This window comes from Choloepus didactylus, chromosome 14 (assembly GCF_015220235.1).
Source record: "Choloepus didactylus isolate mChoDid1 chromosome 14, mChoDid1.pri, whole genome shotgun sequence".
Lineage (NCBI taxonomy): Eukaryota > Metazoa > Chordata > Mammalia > Pilosa > Megalonychidae > Choloepus > Choloepus didactylus.
The window spans coordinates 95,664,698-95,687,862 of NC_051320.1; the positions used below are offsets into that span (position 1 = coordinate 95,664,698).

General features: G+C 41.6%; 1 protein-coding gene across 15 annotated transcripts in view; it reads right to left on the reverse strand.

Annotated features, from left to right (window-relative positions):
• The window catches only part of PTK2 (protein tyrosine kinase 2), a 337,628-nt gene that overhangs the window by 113,278 nt on the left and 201,185 nt on the right, over positions 1–23,165 (reverse strand). For all 15 annotated transcript variants that reach the window (XM_037802716.1, XM_037802714.1, XM_037802719.1 and 12 more), the window contains 4 exons: positions 17,207–17,347; positions 16,643–16,720; positions 6,155–6,262; positions 4,242–4,359 (listed from right to left, as the gene is read on the reverse strand). In XM_037802716.1, the coding sequence (XP_037658644.1) occupies positions 4,242–4,359; positions 6,155–6,262; positions 16,643–16,720; positions 17,207–17,347 (445 nt within the window). The remainder of the gene's footprint in view (positions 1–4,241; positions 4,360–6,154; positions 6,263–16,642; positions 16,721–17,206; positions 17,348–23,165) is intronic.

Consider the following 23,165-nt stretch of genomic DNA (forward strand, 5'->3'; position numbering starts at 1 on the left):
CCTTCTTCCCTGTTCTATTTTTCTCAATAAAGCAGATCACCATTTGACATATACTTGATTACTTAGTCCATTAACTATTTATTCTGTTTATCGTATGTCAGTCTCACCTATGTGAAATACCCATGAACGCGGGAATTTGTCTTTTTTGTTCACTGCTAAACCCCTATCCTAGAACTGTGCCTGGAAAGTGGTAGGTGCTCACAAAATAACACGTGGTCAAACGCCACGGCTTCTCTGGCATGGCCACCCAACCCTCCAATCTCATTTTCTCCTTTTCCTTGATCCTGTACTATTCCACAGCATTTTCTGAACACACGGTGCTGCTTTTACACATTGCATGACTTGGAAGGGGCCCTTCCTTCTGGTGGGAACACCCGTCCCTAATCTTTCAAAGCTCAACTCAAGCACTGTCTCCTCTAGGGATCCTTCTTGGATTATCCCATTTGATTTAGGTGCCCTCCTCTGCTCCTGCTGCACTTAACAAAGCACTTATCATGCGTCATACTTCTGCACAGAGTGAACTGTGTCACTGAATCAGTGAGATTCAACCTGCCCAAAGGTCCCTCTACCCCCACCCAGCAGACAGAGCACCTAGCACTCACGAGTTCTCAGATCACTGCTTGGTAAATGGACAAATGCCAAGCAAATACCTTGGATCCAACGAATACCTCGAATCACAAGCAAGTTCATCTTTACAAACAACTGTTTATTCACCTCTGAAAGAGATTATATGACCTAATTTGCAGGGATAGCTGTGAAGCTTCAATAATACTGTATGGTTTTATAAAACCCACTGCTGATACACCATTATCTCACAGGACTTCAGTCCAAATCTCCTCACTCTCTGGCGTTCTGGACACCCAAATTTCAAGCAAAATAACCGAGTTACACCAGGAAGTCCAAACAAAGCCAGATGATTAGTTTATTATCCCACGAACACTAGCCCGGCCAAAACACTGCACCCAACAGTGTCAAGAATAATATGGCCTTTCAAACAAGGCTTTACTGCGATTTCTACCAGTACACTTTGTTTTTTTTTTTTTTGAATTTCTACTTCTCTGAGAGAAAAAAATCCATTATTAAATTTTTTATTAATATAGACTTCCTAAGTAGCTGGGCATGGGCAGAAGGAAAGAAAGCTGTGAATAAATTGATGAACAAATGCAGGATTCTAAGAGAGTAAATCAGGAAGTAAAGAAGGCAACAGAAACCTGAGAAAAATGACAACAGATACCAGCAGCAGCATAAAAAGTATTCACTCACTAAGATGCTCAAATCTGGGAGTTAATTTTTAACACTCCTTTAAAGACTTTATTGACTTAACATATGGCTTTTTATGTCAATCATGTGGTATATATTTGAATATATTCATTTGAATAAATTCTTTAATAAAAAGGATTTATACTTGCATTACCCCATATTTTATTTTTAGAATTTGAGATATTCTAATTTTTGAATAGATTTTTCTATTGTTTTTAATTATGAAATCAATACATATTCAATGTAATAAATCTAAAGCCTAAAGGTATATAATATGGAATATAAGTGATAAAGTTGAAGTCCCCTCCCCTGCTTCAAATACAATTGCCTCTTCCTTAGAAGCATCCACTGTCCAATTGGGTACTTAACTTTCCAGACTTCTTCTGTGCTTATAAACACACATTTGAATATATATAAATACATACGCTTACATGTAAGTTAATGCAAAAATAGGGCTAATACCATATTGTTCTTCACTTCCTTATTTTCACTAACTATAGTGTGGATTGTTTTCAATTCTGGACATACAGACCTATCCTCTCATTTTTTCTACAGTTGCGTAGTATTGTATCATGCATGATACAATTTATTAATTCCCATCGTGTGGACACTTAGGTTGTTTCTAATTTTTTGCTATAATAAACGACGTAATAGTGAACATCCTCACGTCAGTGGCTCTATAGAACCAATTCTAGAAGGCAGAATACCAGACTAAGCAGCAGAGAGGTAAACTGTCCTCTGAAAATTTACACTGATACAAAACAAGTGAAAGAGTACATTTTGCAAAGCCTTGCCAATAATGGATGTTATCAGTCTTTCCACCAATCTAAGAAGTATGAAATGGAATTTCTGCTACCCACGTCTTCTGTTTACCGGATATTTGTGCTTCTTCTTCGAGGCGGCCGCTTCAATACTGGGCCGGCTTTCACCGCATGAGCCGGAAGAACACTCCGAACAACAGATGTTCAGCTCTTCTTGTATGCGACACAGACTTTCTCCTGAGTCCTTTCAAAAATGTGTTACCTTTTGCTTATGGAAGTGTTTTAGTATTTACATAACGAAATCCATCAATTTTGTGCTTCCCTTCTGGGTTTTGCGTCATGCTCAGCAGCACGCTCCCCCCAGTGCACAGTCCTCAATCATTCTCGACACAGGGACCCACCTGTGCTGAAACGATGATTTGACATCAATTTGCCTAATTTTTTCCTCTGAAGAGAATTCTATTAAGCGTTCACTAAAGAATTTTACCTAAACTGCAAAACCGATAAGGAACTTTCTTGCAGGGAAGGTCATGGACCTACTCTGTAACGAGATATTGAGTTAGGACTTTTTAAAATAAAAATTACTTACTACAAAGGAGATAGGCATACATCTAGTCTTCATTTCAAGGCAATCATTCATACTTAACATATTGCACAAAACACCATCTTTAGGTGAAGGAATTCTCTCAAAACATTTAAATATTTACAAGATATATACCTCTTTTTGAGGAACAAAGTGAAAAATCTAGAGCTTATACCTGCAAAAGCTTTAACTGAGAGTAGCTTTAGACATTTCTAAAATCAACTTCATTAATATACTTCATACAAAGAAAACTATGAGAATTACATCCCATATTTTGGAAAAAATATCAAATGAATAGGATTTGTTGGTCTAATCATAGTGGAATAAACATCCTGACTTATACAGCCCTGTGTTTTACTTAGTGGAATTTTGGTTTGTGGCTTTCGCTATTATTTTCAGAGCACAACACCTTTTAAACAAAGGTTCCAATGACTTCTCTACTTAAACACCCCCCCAGACCGTACACTCTCACCACTCCCCACTAAACTGCTTTGTAACAGTATTTTCCTGCTGGGAAGGCTGGGATTTCTGCTGTTTTGGACGAGCAGTTCAGTACTTTTGCTTTTCTTGTGCCTTTCTGTATCATCTTCAATATTAAACTTGACTCCACTTACATGGACACACAGGGCCGGGTGCTTCAGGATTCTCTGCGGCATCACAGCCCCGGGAGGTAAGTGGGAAGGGATCCTGGTGGTGACGAACACCGTTACAGAGTGCTGACCTGCCACGGGGCCGGCTGCTTTACGGTTACCATCTGGATCCACAGGACAACCCCATAAAGTAGGTAACATTCTTGTTTCACAGACAAGGGATCTGAATGTCACGGCTGATATGCTGTGTCACAATCACATCCCTACAAGTGGCAGCAACAGGCACAGCGACATCCGCTGAACTTGACTCCACGCTGCACGTGGCAGGCAGGTGCAGCTCTTCTGACAGGTCTTTGCTCCTCCCAGGAGCACAAGGGGAGGACCGAGACCCAGAGGGAAGAGTACTTGACAGGTGACAGCCCCGATTTGGGATTTGAAACACATTATCATCCTGCTGGGAATATTTTCATTTGGTTCTTTCAGAAGTCCAGGCACTCTGAAATATACCTTCCCATTTGCTTGCAAACCCCCCACAGTTTCTATGTGATACACTCTTCTTTCCAGGATATTTATTCATCCCAATCTTTGATTTCACATCATGACTCAGTCCTTATTTTGTCATTCTACTACACTAAGCTTTTGAGATTTTTAAGAAAAACAGGAAACAGACTCTATTTAAAATGTATTAGAAGGAACAATTAAACAAAAAAAAAACAACACAGAAAATAATCTCCAAAATTACTAATGTTGAACTAGAAAATAAAAATAAACTGAAAGAATGCAACTCAAATCACTACATTCTAAATACAAACACTTTTTTCTTCAAGCTCTATTCAAACCCAGTGCCCAACCTGTACCAAGTGTGAACTGGACCATCACCCCTCAAAAAACAAACACAGCATCACACTGCACCAAGTTATTCCTTTGGTCTTCACGGCATGTACAGAGTTATCTAAAAGAAGGGTTGCAGACTACAGGGAGTGAGCTTCTCTAACACAATTCAAGAGGAATGCCATCAGGAATGCTCAAACAGAAACAGAACCTCACCTTTTTGGGGTCTGATGATAAAAGACTGAGCAGCTCCATTCACCAGCCGGCAATATCCGTCTATTAAGTCAGCCATGTTCTCTGCGATGGTTAAGGACGGTGCCGTCACCGTCAGAGGCTAAAGAGGGAGAAGGACCAATAAAGAGACATTATTGTTGTTTCCAATAATCAAAAGAACAGCTGCACTGTGACATCAGACCTCTATGTACACTTGAAAACAGCAAAGAGTGGGAGTGAAACAAGACTTGTCGAAGTGAATGAAAAAGGAAGTCTGATATTTAAGGACACTATTCCTAGAATATGTGACACAAGGCAAACCCAGATGAAAACAGAAAAATCACTTAAACTAAGACTCACTTTCTAGAACAAAAGGAGATGAAAAAAGTACTTTCCTTCAGAATGTCTGGCCCTTCTGACACACTCTCATTAAGAGAAGAAGTTAAGATAAACAGTAAGTTAAAATATGACGTATTTTTAAAGCAGACTAACTCAAAGTACATTTTTATCAATTTTTTCTAATATTAAAGAAAACTGGTAAAATTTCATTACTTTTTGCATGCACACTCAAGGGCTAGACAACACTTTCTTTTCAATATAAAACACATCTAATTTTGAAAAACTTTCTAAAGACCTCTCTCTTTAAGGGTTATCCAGGAAATGATAAGAGCTGAGTTTGTTTTTCAAATACAGATATATCCCAATTCATATAATCATCATAATTCACCACTAAATGAACAACTTCTCTCACCTGCATTATCCTAAACATTATTTGGGGAGGTAGCAAAAAGAAAGGAGGGCAGTCTGAAAACACTGGTGCTAAAAAAAGAGTATTATTGAGATATGCCCAGGAAGTTTCAATTTGCAACAGATTTCAATTTTATAAGACATCTTCAGAAAATCAGACTTCCTAGAGCTTTAGGTTCCATTGATCTCAAAGAAGCACAGGGCAGAAAGCAACAGTGTCAGGAACCTGCAAATTCAGGGAGGACTGCAAATAAACCCACCCAGAGAAGCTGCAGAAATAGACCAAAGAACTCTGATCTGTTGAATGTTAACAGACGAATGCCAAATATGTGTTTAAAACATAAATAAAACTAACTGCCTGTGCTGCCAGATTTAATACGCAAATATATACTGTCCATCTTTCAGATGTAGACATATTATTTAGTATTTGCCAAACAATCATTTCGTGTGCTGCTTCTTGTCTTTAAGGCACTAGCAACTCTGGATCCAGACTGTCTGGCTACGAATTCCGTCTACTTGTCTACCTTGTAGACAAATTCCTTGTAGACGAATTCCGTCTACCTTGGCCAACTCTTGTGCCTCAGTTTCCTCATCTGTAAAATGGGGATAACCAAGTTTCTCAAAACATCTACCTTATTGGGCTATGGGAATAGCACATTTCCTCCCAGCTTCTGGGTGAAGTGTGAGAATAGTGCAAGCCACATTGTAAGTGCTCAGGAAGTATCAGCTGCTGCTGCTGCTGCTACTACTACTACCACCACCACTACCACTACCACTACCACTACTACTACTACTACTACTACTACTACTACTACTACTACCACCACCACCACCACCACCACCACCACCACTACTGGAGAAAGTTTGGGAAATACCTGTCTTACATCGTTAACAAGGTATATTTTTAAAATATAATTCCAAGAAGTTGATTTCCTTGGTAATTCATGATATTCTTTAATCATCTTCCCAATATACTCTTGATTGATATTATATCTGTCTCCTGTTCTATTCTTGGGACATTTATTCTTTACCATTTGTAATCTAACACTGTATATGAGAAGCTGTGAGTCTAATTCATGAAACTTCATCATCCTAAAAAAAAAATCATTATTCCTAAAATACTGTTATATTTTAGGTTTCCTTTAATGACGAATGCCAAAGTCCCTTACCTCAGGCGCTCCTGCTATTTTCAACTGCAGCATTCCTTTCCTTTCCTTGTCCTCGCTGTTTGAGTACTGAATGGTCTGCACTTGATTAAAGTCTGCCAGATGAGTAGGCTTTGGAAAGAAAAGGCAACAACTTTGGACCACAGATGAAAAGCTCACTCTACTGCTTCTGTAACTTGTCTGTGAAATTCCCAGGTCACCCTCCCCACGCAGCCCCCACCGGGGGTCTCTCCTTCTGGAGAGCAGCTACAAGATGAGTGTGCTGCCACTTCAGCTCTGGGCCCCTCCCTCTCTCTCGGCCCCCTGCCCTGTGCCTCCCGTACTCTGAAGTTAGGGACGTGTCTGCTCTTTGTCTCTGATTTCCAACGAGGAGACATCATAATTGCAAGTTGGAGGAATGAAAGCAAAATGACCACAGGGAGCAAAAGCAGAAGAAGGCAAGGAAAGGAGGGGGATCCCTGATTTTACTCGCTTGCTGGCCTGGAGGAATCTTAAGAAACTCTTGGTAGGAGCTCCATTCTTGTTCCCACTCCCACAGAGAGGGATCTGGGCTCACACCCAACCCAGTCTGAGTTGGAGCAAGTTTCTGAAACATAATAGAGGACTCGAGTGTCATGGAGCCGGGGAATAATGCAGGTCTCCAAAGATCCTTTCCTGCACAGACTTAACTCTTAGGACAGGCCAAGAGAGACTATGGGCATTTTTCCAAGGAGAATAAACTCCTTTTCCTTCTTAAAAAGACAAGATATACCCATGTGCTCTCTATTGTTCTAGCAGTTCATGACAAAGTCACTTTGCATGTGATTCTAGGCATTTCTTCAAGACAACTACCTGGTTAAGGCCTCTTCCTACTAGAACACTGCAAGGCGTTAATTCCCTCCCTACCAAACGTGCCACCAAGGACAGACTATGTCATTGGGAATGAACAACTTGGACTCAGCTCCCATTTGCAGCAAAAATCAATCTTTGCAGTTTGATTTTCAGGTACACACACGTTTGGGAAGGCCTCCCTTCCTCTCATGGGAACGCAAACGACGGTCGCTCTCCACTCTCTTGGACTGGGCCTCTCGGTGGCGGCAGCACACGCGCCCTCTGCAATGTCCTTCTCTCCCGGGCCTTCCTCCCACCTCGCCTGCCTCTTTTACAGTTCCTTTTATTGGTGTCCCCCCGTGCACTCTATAAGTGCTCTGTGCCAGGCCCATCCTTCCTCCCAGCTGCCAGGGCCACACAAACACCATCCAGTCCCGTGGCGTTAAGTACCAGCTCCAGCCCTGACATCGCCAGGGGCTCTGAGCTCATTTACCCACCCTGCTTTGTGGCATCTCCACCTGGAAGCCTGGGAGGGATTACAAACACAACATAGTCAAGAGACTGCTCCCTCAAACATGTTCTTCCTCCAGCTGCCCCACGCCACTGCCTTGTATTCCATCTTACCAACCAGAAGGAAAGCCTCATGAAGGTGGGAATTGCATGTCTTTCTCATTTATCACAAAACCACAAGGAAGCGGGACCTTGCCCAGCACAAGAGTGAACCGACTGTGAGAACACGTTAGGTGCCCGGCTGTGTTCTAAGTACAGGGCTACAGCAGTCAACGAGGGAGTTACATTCTAGATTACATGAGTCTGGACATTAAACAAATAATTTCATAAGCAAACATTTAATCACAATTGTGATAAAGGCTATGACAAAGCAATACAGGGTGCTGTATAAAGAGGGAACTAATTTGCTGGGGGTGGGGTGAAGGGGGATTTGGGAGGGCCCTCAGAAAAGGTTTCACTGAGAATAAGACTTGGGCTCCTTACAGTTAGGACCACGTATGTTTAATCTGCACTGAACCCACAAAATCCAGCCTACTGCCTCGCAAGAAGCAGATGCTCGACAACTATATACATACAGACTAAAGTGACATTTGAGATGAGACACATAAGTAGCCATCATCCAGGCAAAAAAGACAGAAACAGCATTTGAGGAGCCTCAAGAGATGTGCTGTCCCGTGGGATGGCTACCGAGCACGTTTGGCTCATCCAAACTGAGATGTGAAGGATAAAATAAACACTGAATCACAAAGACTTAGTACGGTAAAAAAGAACATAAAAGATCACGATTGATTGTTTTATCAATTACATGTGGAAAAGATAATAGTTTGGAAATATAGGGTTGCATAAACTGCATTGTTAAAATTACTTGCACTTGTCTTTTTACCTTTTTAAAGGTGATTACTAAAATGTAAAATTATGAGGCTCACATTATTTCTATTAGACAGTGCTAGAGAATAAGGTAAATCAGAAGTCAATAAAGTGCTTCTGGGTCTTTAAAGTAGAAAAGGACTCAAAATTACCCCCTTGGACTTGGCTATACGGAGTTCATTCCAGAGATTCCCATAACCTCAATTAGAAAATAGACATTTTTTTACATGAAACATTCAAAAAAATCAATTACATGTTTGGCCATAAAGTTCCTAACAAATTCAAAATAGTTAAATGTTTTAAAAACCCTTTGTTCCTCTTGAAGACATAATGCTGAGCGAAATAAGCCAGGCACAAAAAGAGAAATATTATATGCTACCACTAATGTGAACTTTGAAAAATGTAAAACAAATGGTTTATAATGTAGAATGTAGGGGAACTAGCAATAGAGAGCAATTAAGGAAGGGGCAACAATAATCCAAGAACAACAGATAAGCTATTTAACGTTCTGGGGATGCCCAGGAATGACTATGGTCTGTTAATTTCTGATGGGTATAGTAGGAACAAGTTCACAGAAATGTTGCTATATTATGTAACTTTCTTGGGGTAAAGTAGGAACATGTTGGAAGTTAAGCAGTTATCTTAGGTTAGTTGTCTTTTTCTTACTCCCTTGTTATGGTCTCTTTGAAATGTTCTTTTATTGTATGTTTGTTTTCTTTTTAACTTTTTTTTCATACAGTTGATTTAAAAAAGAAGGGAAAGTTAAAAAAAAAAAAGAAAAACAAGGAAAAAAAAAGATGTAGTGCCCCCTTCAGGAGCCTGTGGAGAATGCAGGGGTATTCGCCTACCCCACCTCCATGGTTGCTAACATGACCACAGACATAGGGAACTGGTGGTTTGATGGGTTGAGCCCTCTACCATAGGTTTTACCCTTGGGAAGACGGTTGCTGCAAAGGAGAGGCTAGGCCTCCCTATGGTTGTGCCTAAGAGCCTCCTCCCGAATGCCTCTTTGTTGCTCAGATGTGGCCCTGTCTCTCTAGCTAAGCCAACTTGAAAGGTGAAATCACTGCCCTCCCCCCTACGTGGGATCAGACACCCAGGGGAGTGAATCTCCCTGGCAACGTGGAATATGACTCCCGGGGAGGAATGTAGAGCTGGCATCGTGGGACGGAGAACATCTTCTTGACCAAAAGGGGGATGTGAAAAGGAATGAAATAAGCTTCAGTGGCAGAGAGATTCCAAAAGGAGCCGAGAGGTCACTCTGGTGGGCACTCTTACGCACACTTTAGACAACCCTTTTTAGGTTCTAAAGAATTGGGGTAGCTGGTGGTGGATACCTGAAACTATCAAACTACAACCCAGAACCCATGAATCTCGAAGACAGTTGTATAAAAATGTAGCTTATGAGGGGTGACAATGGGATTGGGAAAGCCATAAGGACCACACTCCACTTTGTCTAGTTTATGGATGGATGAGTAGAAAAATAGGGGAAGGAAACAAACAGACAAAGGTACCCAGTGTTCTTTTTTACTTCAATTGCTCTTTTTCACTCTAACTATTATTCTTGTTATTTTTGTGTGTGTGCTAATGAAGGTGTCAGGGATTGATTTAGGTGATGAATGTACAACTATGTAATGGTACTGTAAACAATCGAAAGTACGATTTGTTTTGTATGACTGCGTGGTATGTGAATATATCTCAATAAAATGAAGATAAAACAAAACAAAACAAAACAAAAAAAAACCCTTTGTTCCTAAGGTAACAGCACTAGAAATAAACAATAAAATGAGACAAAAGATCCTAGAGCTATTTGAAAATTAAGTAACATGCTCTTAAATAATCCTGTGATAAAAGAGAAAGAAAATGGAAATTTCAAATTATATAGAAATGAAATGAAAAGGAGAAAACCATACCTAACTTGGTATGGTGGTATGAAGCTGTATGTACCCCAGAAAAATATGTTCTCAAATCGAATCCATTCCTGCGGGTGTGAACCCGTGGTAAGCAGGATCTTCTGATAAGGCTACTTCAGTTAAGGTGTGACCCATCTCATTCAGGATGGGTCTTAATCCTATTACTGGAGTCCTTTACAAACAGAATGAAGAGAGTGAAAGTGAGGGCACGAGCAAGACAGAGAGAAAGCAAGCCAGCTAGGGAAGCAAGAAGCTGAAAGCAATGAAGTATGGAAGAGAAGGGAGAGCCCAGCAGACGCTGCCGTGTGGCAGAGGAGCCACAGGTTGCCGGCAGCCCGCCTTCAGAAGAAAGCATCGCCTTGACGATGTCTTGACTTGGACATTTTCTTGGCCTCAAACTGTAAGCGAATAAATTCCCATTGTTAAAGTCAACCCACTGCATAGTATCTGCTCTAAGACAACTGGTAAGACACATTAGAAGTTATACTTAAGAAGAAAATGGCCCCTAAATGAAATAAGAACAAATTTTTTAAAAGAACTACTTAAAAGGAATAGCAGAGAAAAAGGATAAAAATAACTAAAAGAAACTAGGAAAGGAGAATAAATGAAATACAGAAATTAATGAAATTGGAAAAAAAATAGAAAGGTTAAAACAAATCCCCAAAATTGTCTTTTGAAAAGACAACTAAAATAGATAAAACCTTTCCAAGTATGAAAACAGAGGCAGACCCAAACAGACAAGCTTAGGAATGAGATGAGATATAATCACAGTTAGTGGAAAGATAATAAAGAGCACTTATAGATGGAACTCTATGGCAGTAATGTAAAAACCTAGAGAAGATGATATGCTAACAAAATAAAAATTACCAAAACTAACATAAGAAGTGGAAATCCTGAATAGAGTTATGCCACTGAAGAGAATGAAAAGATGGTTCAACATTTATCACTGAAAAAGATACCACATAGTCTCATAGAGCAGTTCTAACTAATCTTTAAAGAACATGCAACCCAATGGCTTAAAACATTTCAGGCCATTAAAAAACATGAAAAGTCCCCAAATTCACCTGATAAAATCAGAATAACTTTAACACCAAAATCTTACCAGGCTAATATAAAAAAAACAAATCCTTGGTTCATTTTGCTTACAAATAAACCTGCAAAAATTCTACATACTAGCAAATATAAAAAGTCAATATTTCCAAATAATAACACAGTATAACCAAGTAGGAGTTATTTAATGGTTCAATATCAGCACATCTATCAACATAATCTATTATACTAACAAATTAAAGGAGGAAAAAACAAGATCTTATCAAGAGAGGCTAAAAGGCCTCTGATTAAACTTAGCAGCCATTTACAATAAAAATTCTAAGCAAAAGAGCATTAAAATATTAAAGACATTAAAAACATTAAAGACACTTTACTAAAACCCTATAACAAATGTTATCCTAAATGATGGAACATTAGTGCCCATCAATTAAAATATAGAACAAGACAGGGCTGGCTGTCCATCGCCACCCTGTTTTTAACATGATCTTGAAGGCCCTGGGGAATACAAGAAAAGAAAATATTTATATAGATTAGGAGAAAAAAGTTAAAGCAATTCTTTTTTACTGATTACAGAATTATATACCTAGAAAATCCAAGATTTCAAGAAAAAAAGACCTACTAAAATGAATGGTTGCTGAATGTTTGGTAGCTGAAGAACAGTCAAATATCTTCTTCCATGATCACAATATGCCAATACACACGGCAAAGCAAAAAAAAAAAAAAAAAAATCCATTTACTGTAAATCCCCAAATTGTAAAATACAAATAAATTAGCTTAATAGGAAAGATCTATATGACAAAGACTATGAAATCTTATTGAAATACATAAAAGAAGTCCTGAAGATATGGAAAGACATACCATATTCTTAGATGGGTAACAATCACGAAAAATGTAAATTTTCATAAAATTAAAATACAAATTGGAATCTCAACAAAATTTTCTGTTAATTTGGTATTGAAAGACTAAATTACCGGAATCAATCAGGAAAATTATACAAATGAAGAACAGAGCTAGTGGGGGCATATTATCAAACCTCAGCAATTAATAAGTATGGTATTGGTACAGAGAGAGACAACTGGATCCAGAATTGGATTACAAAGGTGGCAGTTCGATTCAGAGGGGAAAATTAGATTACCTAATAAACTGTGCGGACACAATGAGCTACTCACCGGGAGTCTGTACAACCACAACCGCCACAACATAACAATGAGAGCAGCTAACAGTTTCTAGACCATAAGCCAAGTACTTCAAATGCATTAATACGTTTCATTCCCTGACCAACCCTATCAGGTAGCTGTAATTACTACTGCCATTTCACCAGGGAGGAAATGGAAGCACAGACTCTCAAGTAATGGACTCAAAGTTACAAAGCACTTGAGTGACTGAGGATGGCAGCTGCGGTTGCCCCCTCCAGATCTTGTCCAAACAGTGGGCCTCCACGTTTAGTCGTCTTCTCTCCAGAAGAGAAGGGGGATTCCCATCTTGTACCGTATGCAAATAGAAATTCCAGATGGATTAAAGATTTAAACGTAAAACAACAAAGAAAAATCTTGCAAGAAAATATAAGGGACTATAGGTCTAGCTTAAGGGCTATGACTAATAAATCCATAATCAATAAAATAAAAGACAGATAATGCCACAGAGTTTCCTGAAGTAGTTGGACCAATTTATACTCTTGCCAGCAGAGCATCAAAGTTCAACTGTTCTACATTCTCGTCAATGCTTGGTATTATATCCTTTCAATGTGCATTTCTGTGATGACTATGAGGTTGAGCACCTTTTCACTTATTTATTGGCCACATTGACATGTTTTATCAGGTTGACTGCACTTTCCTTAGTAATCTGTACTGGTTCTTTATTCTGGGTAAGAGTCTATTGCCAAATATATGCATCACAAGTACCTTTCTCTACTCAGTGGCTTGCCTTTCTTTCTTTCCTTTCTTTCTTTCTTCCTATTTCCTTTTATTGTTTTTAATTAATAGGGTTTATTTTTTAGAGCCATTTGAGGTTTACAGAAAAACTGAGCATAAAGTTAACTATTCCTTCTTCCTTTCCCCCCACCACAGTTTCTGCTATTATTAGCTTGTGACATTAGGGTATATTTGCTGAAAGTGATGAACTAACATTGATACATTGTTATTAAGTGAAGTCTGCAGTTTACATGAGGATTCACTCTTCTGTTGATGAAAAGTTCTTAATTTCAGTTAAGTCCAATTTACTGAAATTTTCTTTTAGAGTTAACACTTTTTATTTCCTCTTTAAGGAATCTCTACATACCCCAAAGTTACAAAGATATTTTCCTATGTTTTCTTCTAAAACTTCTAGTTTTCACTTTTCACATGTAGATCTATAATCCATCTGGAACTGATTTCATGGTATATGAAGGGGTGAAATTCAATTGGTTTTCCTGGATGGATATCCACTGATGCAGCAGCACTTATTTAAAAGCCAGGTGATGATGCCGGAAGTCAGGACAGTGCTCACCCTCGGGGCACAGGATCAGGGAACTTCAGGTTTTCTGAGAATGGTATGTTTACCTCAACAGCCAATAAGAGATTTGGAAAGATACTGTGACAAGATGAAGGATAGCACATTAACTTACTTCATGGGTAAAGGGTGCTTACAGACTGAAAAGATAAAGACAACCTTGTTGGTAAAACAGCAAATGCACAGGATGGGAATCAAAATGGCCAGGGCATGAAAAGGTGCTTCACCTCACTAGATGCTCAAGCGACATTAAACTGAACAAAAGAGTAACCATGAAATGTCACTTTGCAGCCATAAAAAGGAAAAGTTAAAAAGAGCCATTAAAACTACTGCTTACAGGTGCATGGGAAAATGGTACTTTCAAGCATTGCTGGTGACAATGTGAAATTTCTCAGCCTTTCTGAAATGCAGTCTGGCAGCTTCTATTAAAATTAAATCCCTTTGATAAATGTATGGTATGTGAATATAACTCTATAAAATTGTAGGAAAATATATATATAGGAGTAAAAGTGTTGGAGAAAACATGGTGAGAGGGATGATGCCTCACTAATATGGACTAACTACAATGTGTAAACTCAGAATTGAATCTTAGAACATAGCCTAACGTGGACACAATAATTGTAATAGTCCCTAGATTGTAAGCTCTTACAGCAGTTAACTCTATCCCTGAATTGTAAGGCCTATCTCTAAACTTTAAGATGCTGATCCCCTAGCGTATGTTGTCACAGACATTGGGACTGGCGGTTTGATGTGCTGAGCCCTCAAGCATGGGACTTGCCCTTATGAAGCTCATCACCACAAAGGAAAGTCTAAAGTTGTATGTAACGGTGCCTGAGAGTCTCCCCCTGAGTGCCTCTTTGTTGCTCAGATGTGGCCCTCTCTCTCTCTAACTGAGCCATCTCGACAGGTGAACTCGCTGCCCTCCCCCCCCTACGTGGGACCCGACTCCCAGGGTTGTGGATCTCCCTGGCAACGCAGAGTATGACTCCCAGGGATGAGTGTGGACCCGGCATCGTGGGACTGAGAGTATCTTCTTGACCAAAAGGGGGATGCAAAATGAGACGAAATAGTTTCAGTGGCTGAGAGATTCCAAATGGAGTCGAGAGGTCACTCTGGTGGACATTCTTATGCACTATGTAGATAACACCTCTTAGGCTTTAATGCATTGGAATAGCTAGAAGTAAATACCTGAAACTACCAAACTCCAACCCAGCAGTCTGGACTCCTGAAGACAATTATATAATAATGTAGATTACAAGGGGTGACAGTGTGATTGTGAAGACCTTGTGGACCACACCCCCTTTATCTAGTGTATGGATGAGTGGAGGAATGGGGATAAAAACTAAAGGACAAATGGGGTGGGATGGGGGGATGATTTGGGTGTTTTTTTTCACTTTTATTTTTTATTCTTGTTCTGGTTCTTTCTGATGTAAGGAAAATGTTCAGAGTTAGACTGTGGTGATGAACGCATAACTATGTTATACTGTGGACAGTGGATTGTATATCATGGATGATTGTATGGTGTGTGAATGTATTTCAATAAAACTGAATTTAATAAAAAAAAAAAAAAATTTAAATCCCTTTGAAGGAATCCTGCAGTTCCATCCCTGGGAATCTATTCCATCAGGAGAAGAAAGCACTAGTACATAAAGATAAATATAAAAGAATATTTACTTTGTCACTGTCTGTGGGGGCTCCATCTACTGCCAATAGCGAGAAGGGACAGAGGCAGGGTGGACTGGAAGGAATTTCTGCAGGTTTCTTGCAGTAAGCTTTCCAAGACAGTGGAGAGCAGGCCTAATGATGAGTTCATTTTGAATAACAGAACAAAAGCAAGGAGAAAAACACAGTAGGCTAATCACTGGGCCATTTACATGTGTGTATGGGAGGAAGGAGTTAAAGGGAGGGAACAGGGAAGTCTTGAAGAGAAAGGAATGGTGGAAGCACAAGCCAAGCAAAGAAGAAAAGGGAAAAGGAAGACTGCATTTGGAAAACAAAAAAAAAACAAACAAAAAAAAACAGGTGTGGCATGACATAGTTTGGTCACATTTATGAATTTATGTAAAAGTATGTGTAAGGGTGAATGTATAAATAAAGAAGTTCAAACATAAAACTACACAAGTGAAAAAGAGCACTCTCCTTCAGCCAGGGTGCCCCGATCACCTTCCAGTGCATCATCCCATTATATCACAGATTTTTGTTGATGCTTTCCTATTCCAATTACAAGCTCCATAAAGGTAGGGCCTCTGCTCATTGCTGTATCTCAAACCCCTGGATGGTGACTGGCATAAAGCAGGTGCCCAATAATACTTGTTAAATGGATGAAACAGAAACAAACAGGAAAAGGAAAGGAAGGTTTGGTGTGGCAGCAGGAGGGGACAGGCTGCGGCTTGTTATCTGATGGAGGTTACTGTCTCAGTCAAGTGACCTGAATGGAGTAGGGTTTTGAGAACTGCGAATATATGAAATGTTTTTTCTGGAAATAGCCTGAAGAGGCTATTACAAAGGATAGGATACAAGCACAAATACATTCACCATATATAGAATTTAGTAAAGAAATTAGTATTTAAAATTTCTGCAGATAAACGGCAACCACCCCATTCAGCTTTCATTAACATATATGATTCGTATCATTCCTTTCATTCCAAAACCAAAGAATGCTAAAGAATTTCAAGAAAGGTGTAGACTTCCCCTTACTCTCTCCTCCACTGAGCATCAAACATCCTGCTGTGGAAAGATTTAACTGCAGAATGATTTTTCCCTAAACGCCCCGTTTTCCTAATTTGATTCTGCTGTGTCTGGAGTCAAGTCCAGTGTGAGTTCGCCTGCTGCCCGGCAGCACAAGTGCACTTACACTGCAGCCTTTGTCGGTCAGGTAACTGATCCCCTCTTCTGGGCCAATTGCCAGCTCCACAGAAATAATCCAGCTTGACTTTTGGAGGTCAAACAGGTGAAGAAAGAAAGTAAAAGAAGAAACAAGAATTATTTTACATAAAGAATCATGAATAGTTTGCTATTAACCTAACCAAATAAGAAAAAATATTTATAACTTCATCAATCCAGTATCTGTTGAGCCTAGATAGCAATACATGGTGCTTATTCCAGCATGTTTGAAGTGAATGGTTTCTTTGGGAAAATTATCTGAATAGGCAAACTAGCCCTTAGGGAAGAGTTAATTGACAAACCACTAGGACTGGAATAAAAAACTGATTTATGAATATAAGCATGCTACTTTAAAAAGATAATTTATTTTCACAGTGATACATTTACATCCCCAATGTAAAATGACAGAATAATAATCTCATGATGTTAAAAATGTGACACAAATTAGTTCTCAACTAGAAATTTATATATATACATTAAGAAAAGACAAAATAAATCAAACCTATTCTACCATCTCCCATGTCCCCATACTTACACCAAGAGCACATTTGAAGCATTCTTTATCAAATCTGTACACTGGGGATAGAATCTCAAAGAACTTCAGAATACTTTCTTCTCTATTAAGGTTGGCAAATTGTCTAAATGTTTGTTGGATCAGTTTTCTTAGTGTTTTGGCCTGTATGATGAAATTATGAAAAATCTTTTTAGGGCCAGCAATGATTAACAGACCACAGCAACAATTGCTAACATCAAGTATGACTGCTTTCCTACCTGCCACTTAATAATACCAACGTTCAAATTACTAAGAAATGTCATACCTGTCAATAACTATAAACTTATTTATCAGAGTTTTATTTCATAAACAGAAATCTGCTTACTAGAACATGTGGTAAAAGTTCAGCATTGAAACACAGGTACTCTCTACGCACATGGCCTGGGGCTGCCAACGGGAAGGCGCTCACATCCCCCACTGCTGAGGGTGGATGGGTACAACCTTTCTGAAGGGCAATTTGGCAACACCAATCAAAAGCCTTCAGGAGCCGCAGCCCTTGATCCAGCAATTCACGTTCCAGGACATTACTCTTTGGAAATTATTTAAGGTATGTGCCAGGATTTAGCAACAAGGAGGTTCACCACAGAACCGCTTGTGTCACCCATGGGCTGGCTGCGTAAGTTACGGTGTTTCTACCCAGTGTCCTGTGCAGTCCTAAAAACTGTTTTGAAGAATGAATTTACTGACATTAAATATGTACTGGGAAAGTGGTGAGGAAGCAGCCTGTGTGTACACTACTGAACCCTCTAGGAGGAGCACACGTGCTGAGACTGGAGTGCACACATGCACTTGTGAGCACACGCATCAGTGCAGATGTGAAGGAGAGAAACCAATGAGGGCTTTTTCCTGTGTAGTGGGATCGTAGGTGATTTTCTGTCCGTTTTTGCTCATTTGAATTTTCTATTTATATATCATGAACACGTGTATTCTCTAAGACAGGGGAAAAGTGTTCCTAAAAGCCATGGAAAGCAGAGGGAAGAGCTTTCCCAACAGCAAGTCCAGAGTCCCTGTTGTGTGTGAGGAACCTGGAGGAGGTCAGTGGGGTCAAGAATAAGTGATGAAAAGTATATGGTAGTTGCCTCTTTGCTTGTTAACAGATGATAATAGATAATCTGTGTCATTATGGGGGGGGGTGTAATGATGAGGTCTGAGGTGAGAGCGGAGGGAAAACGCAGGCCTCGGTGAGAATGCGACACTGATGAGACAGAAAGTCCCTGGATGGCCCTGGCAGGGGAGATGCGGTCCAGCAGCAACTCTAACGGGACACCCTCGCAGCCTGCTGGGAACGGCATAGGTAGGAGCCCAGGAGGAGGCCACCGCGGTAACCCAGGAGGAGGTGATGGTGGTGTGCATGAGGAGAGCAGCAGAAAGGCAGGGAGAAGTGGCTGGGTCCTGGGTTTATTTTGAAATTAGGACCAACGAGACAGGCGGATAGCTAAGAGCTGCCATTGGACAGAAATGGCAAAAACTGTAGGAGAAAGAGTGTGGCAGCGAAGGCCAGGACACCAGGCGCTCACTGTGAACACAGAGTGTCTGAGGTACTGATTAGGAGTCCAAGCGGAGAAGTCAAGGTGGCCGCTGTGGGCAGATCTGGAGTTCGGGGAGAGACTTGGCTGGACACACGCCTGGGGTCCACAGCACACAGAGACTGGAGGAGAGGATGCGGGGAGCGAGGGGAGGCCGAGTGGAGGGGAAGGGGCTGCACCCTGCAGTGACACGCTGACCCGAGTGGGTCAGGGAGATGAGGAGGCCCAGGGACTGTGGCTGAGGGGTGGCCAGAGAGGCAGGTATGAGGTGGACCAGAAGGGCATGGCAGGGTGGGAGTGTGGAGGGGCAGATCTGCCTGGAGTAGGTTCCAGAGAAAGTGGCTGGATTGTCTGAGTGGGGTAAGGGGCCACCAAGAGGGCTGGGGAGACAGGAGCTGTGGCTGGAGTGGGAAACATGCTATCATGGAGGCGCTGCAGTCTCTGCAATGGAAAGGACCTGTGTGAGAGGCTGAGGACAGACACTGTAGGACAAGAGGTCAGAGAATCGAGAGAGCAGGTGAGGGGGGCTAATCACGGCCGATGATCTTCGTGTTAAAAAGATGGCTCTGGCTCTTGCATAGAGAGCGGATGGGGTGGAGGTGGGGCTGTAAGGGTGAGAGCAGAAAGACCAGCAGCTTCCTGTGCCAGCCTCAGCAAGAGACACTGGGGGTGTGGACCATATGGTGGAGGAGGAAAGAAATAGGCACATCTGGAACACTGGATAACTACACTTGGGGTAGCAAGTGATCGAGGACAATGAGATTTTTGGGTGGAACAAATGGGTAAACAGAAGGGACAGATATGGTGAGGAAAACAGAGTCCTGTTAATTCCAGGAATGTCTGTGATCCCTAAGTCTTCCAGCTGGAACCATCAAGTAGAGCCAGAAACAAGACTGGAGCTCAGGAGTGGAAGGGGCCAGAGACAAATTTCAGTCGCCAGCAGAGGCATTTACAGGAGGGCACCCACCCCTCAAGTGGAGGCAGGAAAGAAGAAAGGGCCAAAGCGAGTCAGGCAGGAGGACAATTAGGAGAATGTGAGGTCGGGGGGAAGAGGAGGAGGGAAAGAGATGTTTCAAGGAGCTGCTGGACAACTGCTGAATGTGGCCAGAAGGATGATGCTGGAAAGCAGCTAAAGGGGCAAGAGGGAGCCCACTGGGGTCCCAATAAGAATCATTTGGAGACAGAAGACACATTATATTGAAGAGAGAAGGAGGAGAGATGTGGGAAAAGCTCATGTATACAACTCCTTCAAGTAGTTTCATGGTAAATGGGAGCATTAAAATGGGAGAGACAAAACAAGAAGCATGGGAACAGCATTTTTTAAAAATCAGGGCTAATAATAACTTACTTGAAAACCAATGGGAATGATGCCTGGAGAGGGAGAAACTGATGATGCTGGGGAGGAGAGAATAGAATCCAGAGCACAAATGAGTGGATACAAATCCGATGGGAAGAGGGGCCCCTCTTTGACTAGAGGTAAACAGTGACTGAGCAGGCAGAATCTGGCCAGGTGGCTGGTCTGGTGGTAGGGAGGTGCGAGAATTCTAGTCTGCTCCTCTCGCTCTAGGAGGTGTGAGGAGAGAGCAGGAGGCGGCTGGGGAAGTGGTGGCAGCGGCAGTGAGGATGAAGAGCAGAAAAGGGAACCATTAGGACGACCTGTAGGGGACGGACAGGCAGGGCGGAGGCTCTACTTGAGCCTGGTCCTGGATGTAAAAGTGACACCAGCCGCCTTATCCTCAAGAAACGCAGGGTATGGCTGGGGAAAAGGCTTCCTGACCCTCGCTCAAGGCGAGAGGAGGGAGAGGATCAATTCTGGGCACAGTGCAGTTAGGCACAGATGAAACACACACGAGGGAGCCAGAAGACACGCCAGCAGACTCCTCCATGGAAACGAACCATTCGTCTTCACAGGGACCCTGCAGGGGCAGAAAGTAGTCCTCACAGGTAAGCGAGCAAGTGGAGACTCAGAGGGCGGCCTCTTTGTAGAAAGTTACATGGCCAGCACGAGCATCTCTTTCTCTTAGAAGCCATTCCAGGGAGCACGAGGAAGAAAAAGCTACCCTGTCCTTCCGGCCTCATCTCACCTTGAATGTATTTTTAAACACGGCACTTAGAATACTTTTCACGCTAGTCTTTATAGAGGACTGTGGCCCCGCCCCGCCCTGCAAACCCACCCGGAAGGTCGGTCAGGTCCTTGTGGGTGAGAAGGGAGCCAGAGTCATCTTGTCATCCTAAGAGCATCAAGAAAAAGAGTGTGGCCCACAGTGGGGACTCAAGGGGCTGCTCAAGGAGGAACAAATGCATGACTCTACCAGAACGACTTGGATTCTGGCCCCTCTCAGATAATCAAAACGGAGGAATAAAATCTGCTCCTTCCTGTAACTGAATGCATGTTCACTTTTTAGCACGTAAGTGGCAAAATAGTTCAGCTTCCTTTCATACCAAGTGCTTGCCATAGAGCATATGGCCTCCACAAACTGATGTGATGTTCTGATCACAAGAAATGCCCCCTACCAGCAACTAGAAAACAAGTCTAGCAAAGCCCTAGAATGCCTTAAAACTCGTCCCTGAAGCTATGATGTGACGTATCAGAATACAGTAGCAGCTGCAAAGAATGGTTGTCAAAAGAGTACGCAGATCCAAACACAGCAGCAAAGAACTTCAATTAACATTAATAGAAAGCTGATATATTCATTCATGACTCTAGGAACAAAACTTTAACTCAAAGATGTCCAGAAAAGAAGCCAGCTCCGCAGCAGGCCATTATTTTCTGCTTTGGACCTAAGTCTCAAATAGCTGACAATTTAAAACTAACTCCTAATAATACTACACACTTATAGGTGTTCATTCGTTCAATGTTTTTAAAAATATGTCATCTAAAATGTGTTACTCTATGTCCCTCTTAAACCCAAGGAACTAGAACCTCCTCTTGAGCTCTAGATTCATCTATATTTAATGGCCTAGACATTTCCACTCAGATTTCCCACAGACTTCTGAAACCTAACATGCCACCAAGAGAAAAGGTGATTTATATCCATCCAAATCTGATTTCCCCATCTCAGCGAATCTCCTAGTTGCTCAAGCCAGAAACCCAGGAGTCAGCTTTGATTTCTTCTTCCCCCACCCCCTAAGCATCCTGTTCAGCAGCCCAAGTCCTATGTGGGCTATTTCTGAAGCAGCAAACTCTCCACTGCTTCCCACCTGCACTGGCACCAACCACTCTTGCCTGGATTTCTGCAGCGGCCCCCATGTACCCACACAATCCATGTGACACACTGTAGCCAGCTGCTCTTCTAGAAACATTGACCAAGCCACGCTACTCCCCAGCTGACACATTTAGGTATGCAGGATAACGTTTTAGACCCACCAAATGGTTCCTGTGTGATCTGTCCCCTGACTTGCCTCCTGTCGGCCTCCCCAGCCCACTACGGTCTGGTATACTAGCCTCCATCTACTCCTTGAAACACGCCCAGTCTTCCGGTTGGAGCCTCTGGTGCTTGTTGCCCAATCTGCAGGGATGCTCTGCCTCTAGCTCTCTCTGTTACTGACACCTTTCATCCTTCCACTCAACTGTTACCATCCAAGAGCCTACCCCTTGCAGCAAGGAAAACAGGAATGTTAATTCATATGCTTTAATGAATGACAATTAATGACAATTTTTCCTACCAGCTTTGTCTTAGTAATGACTGGTTCAGTTGCAATCCTTGCTCTGCTACGTAACTGTAAGATTTTGGGTGATTTTTATCGTCTCTGTGCCTCAGTTTTCTCATCTGTAAAATGGAGGATAATGGCAGAGTATCTTCAAGGGTTGCTGGGAAGACTCGGGCCTAGACCCTCGTGCTGGGTGCTAAGCCATCCCTGACCAAGCCCTGACGGATTTGCTGCCCTGTTGCAGCTATTATTTACTCTGAATCTGTTCACTCACCTTACCCCCCCTCCTATCTCCATGCACTTAAGACACGTCAAGCTCAGTATTTATGCAGCTGAATGGATCACTACCAGTGCAACCTAAATCTGCTTCTTCTGCAATATTCGTCTCCTGACCACTTAGGTGTGTGAGATAGAAATCTGGTGCCAGGCCTGCTCTTTCTTCCTCCTCCCACAAGATCCACAGCTAAGTCCTGTGGAACTTTTTACCCTTAGCTCCCTTCAAACCCAACCCAACAGTTCTGTACCTTTTGTTTTCTTTAAGTCAAGCTCTCATTTCTTTGCAACAGTGTCTGATGATGACTAAGAAATGTAATATAAAAGAAAATGTGGACTATTTTCCTACCAGGATTGATGCAATCAGCCCCATTCTAAATGCAAAGTGAGGTGATTCAGTTTGTTCCCCCTTTTCCTAACCAAAGCATTTATAAACGGAATGTGTATGATGATAAGGAACTAAACTGCTCACCCTGACAATTTAATCAGTT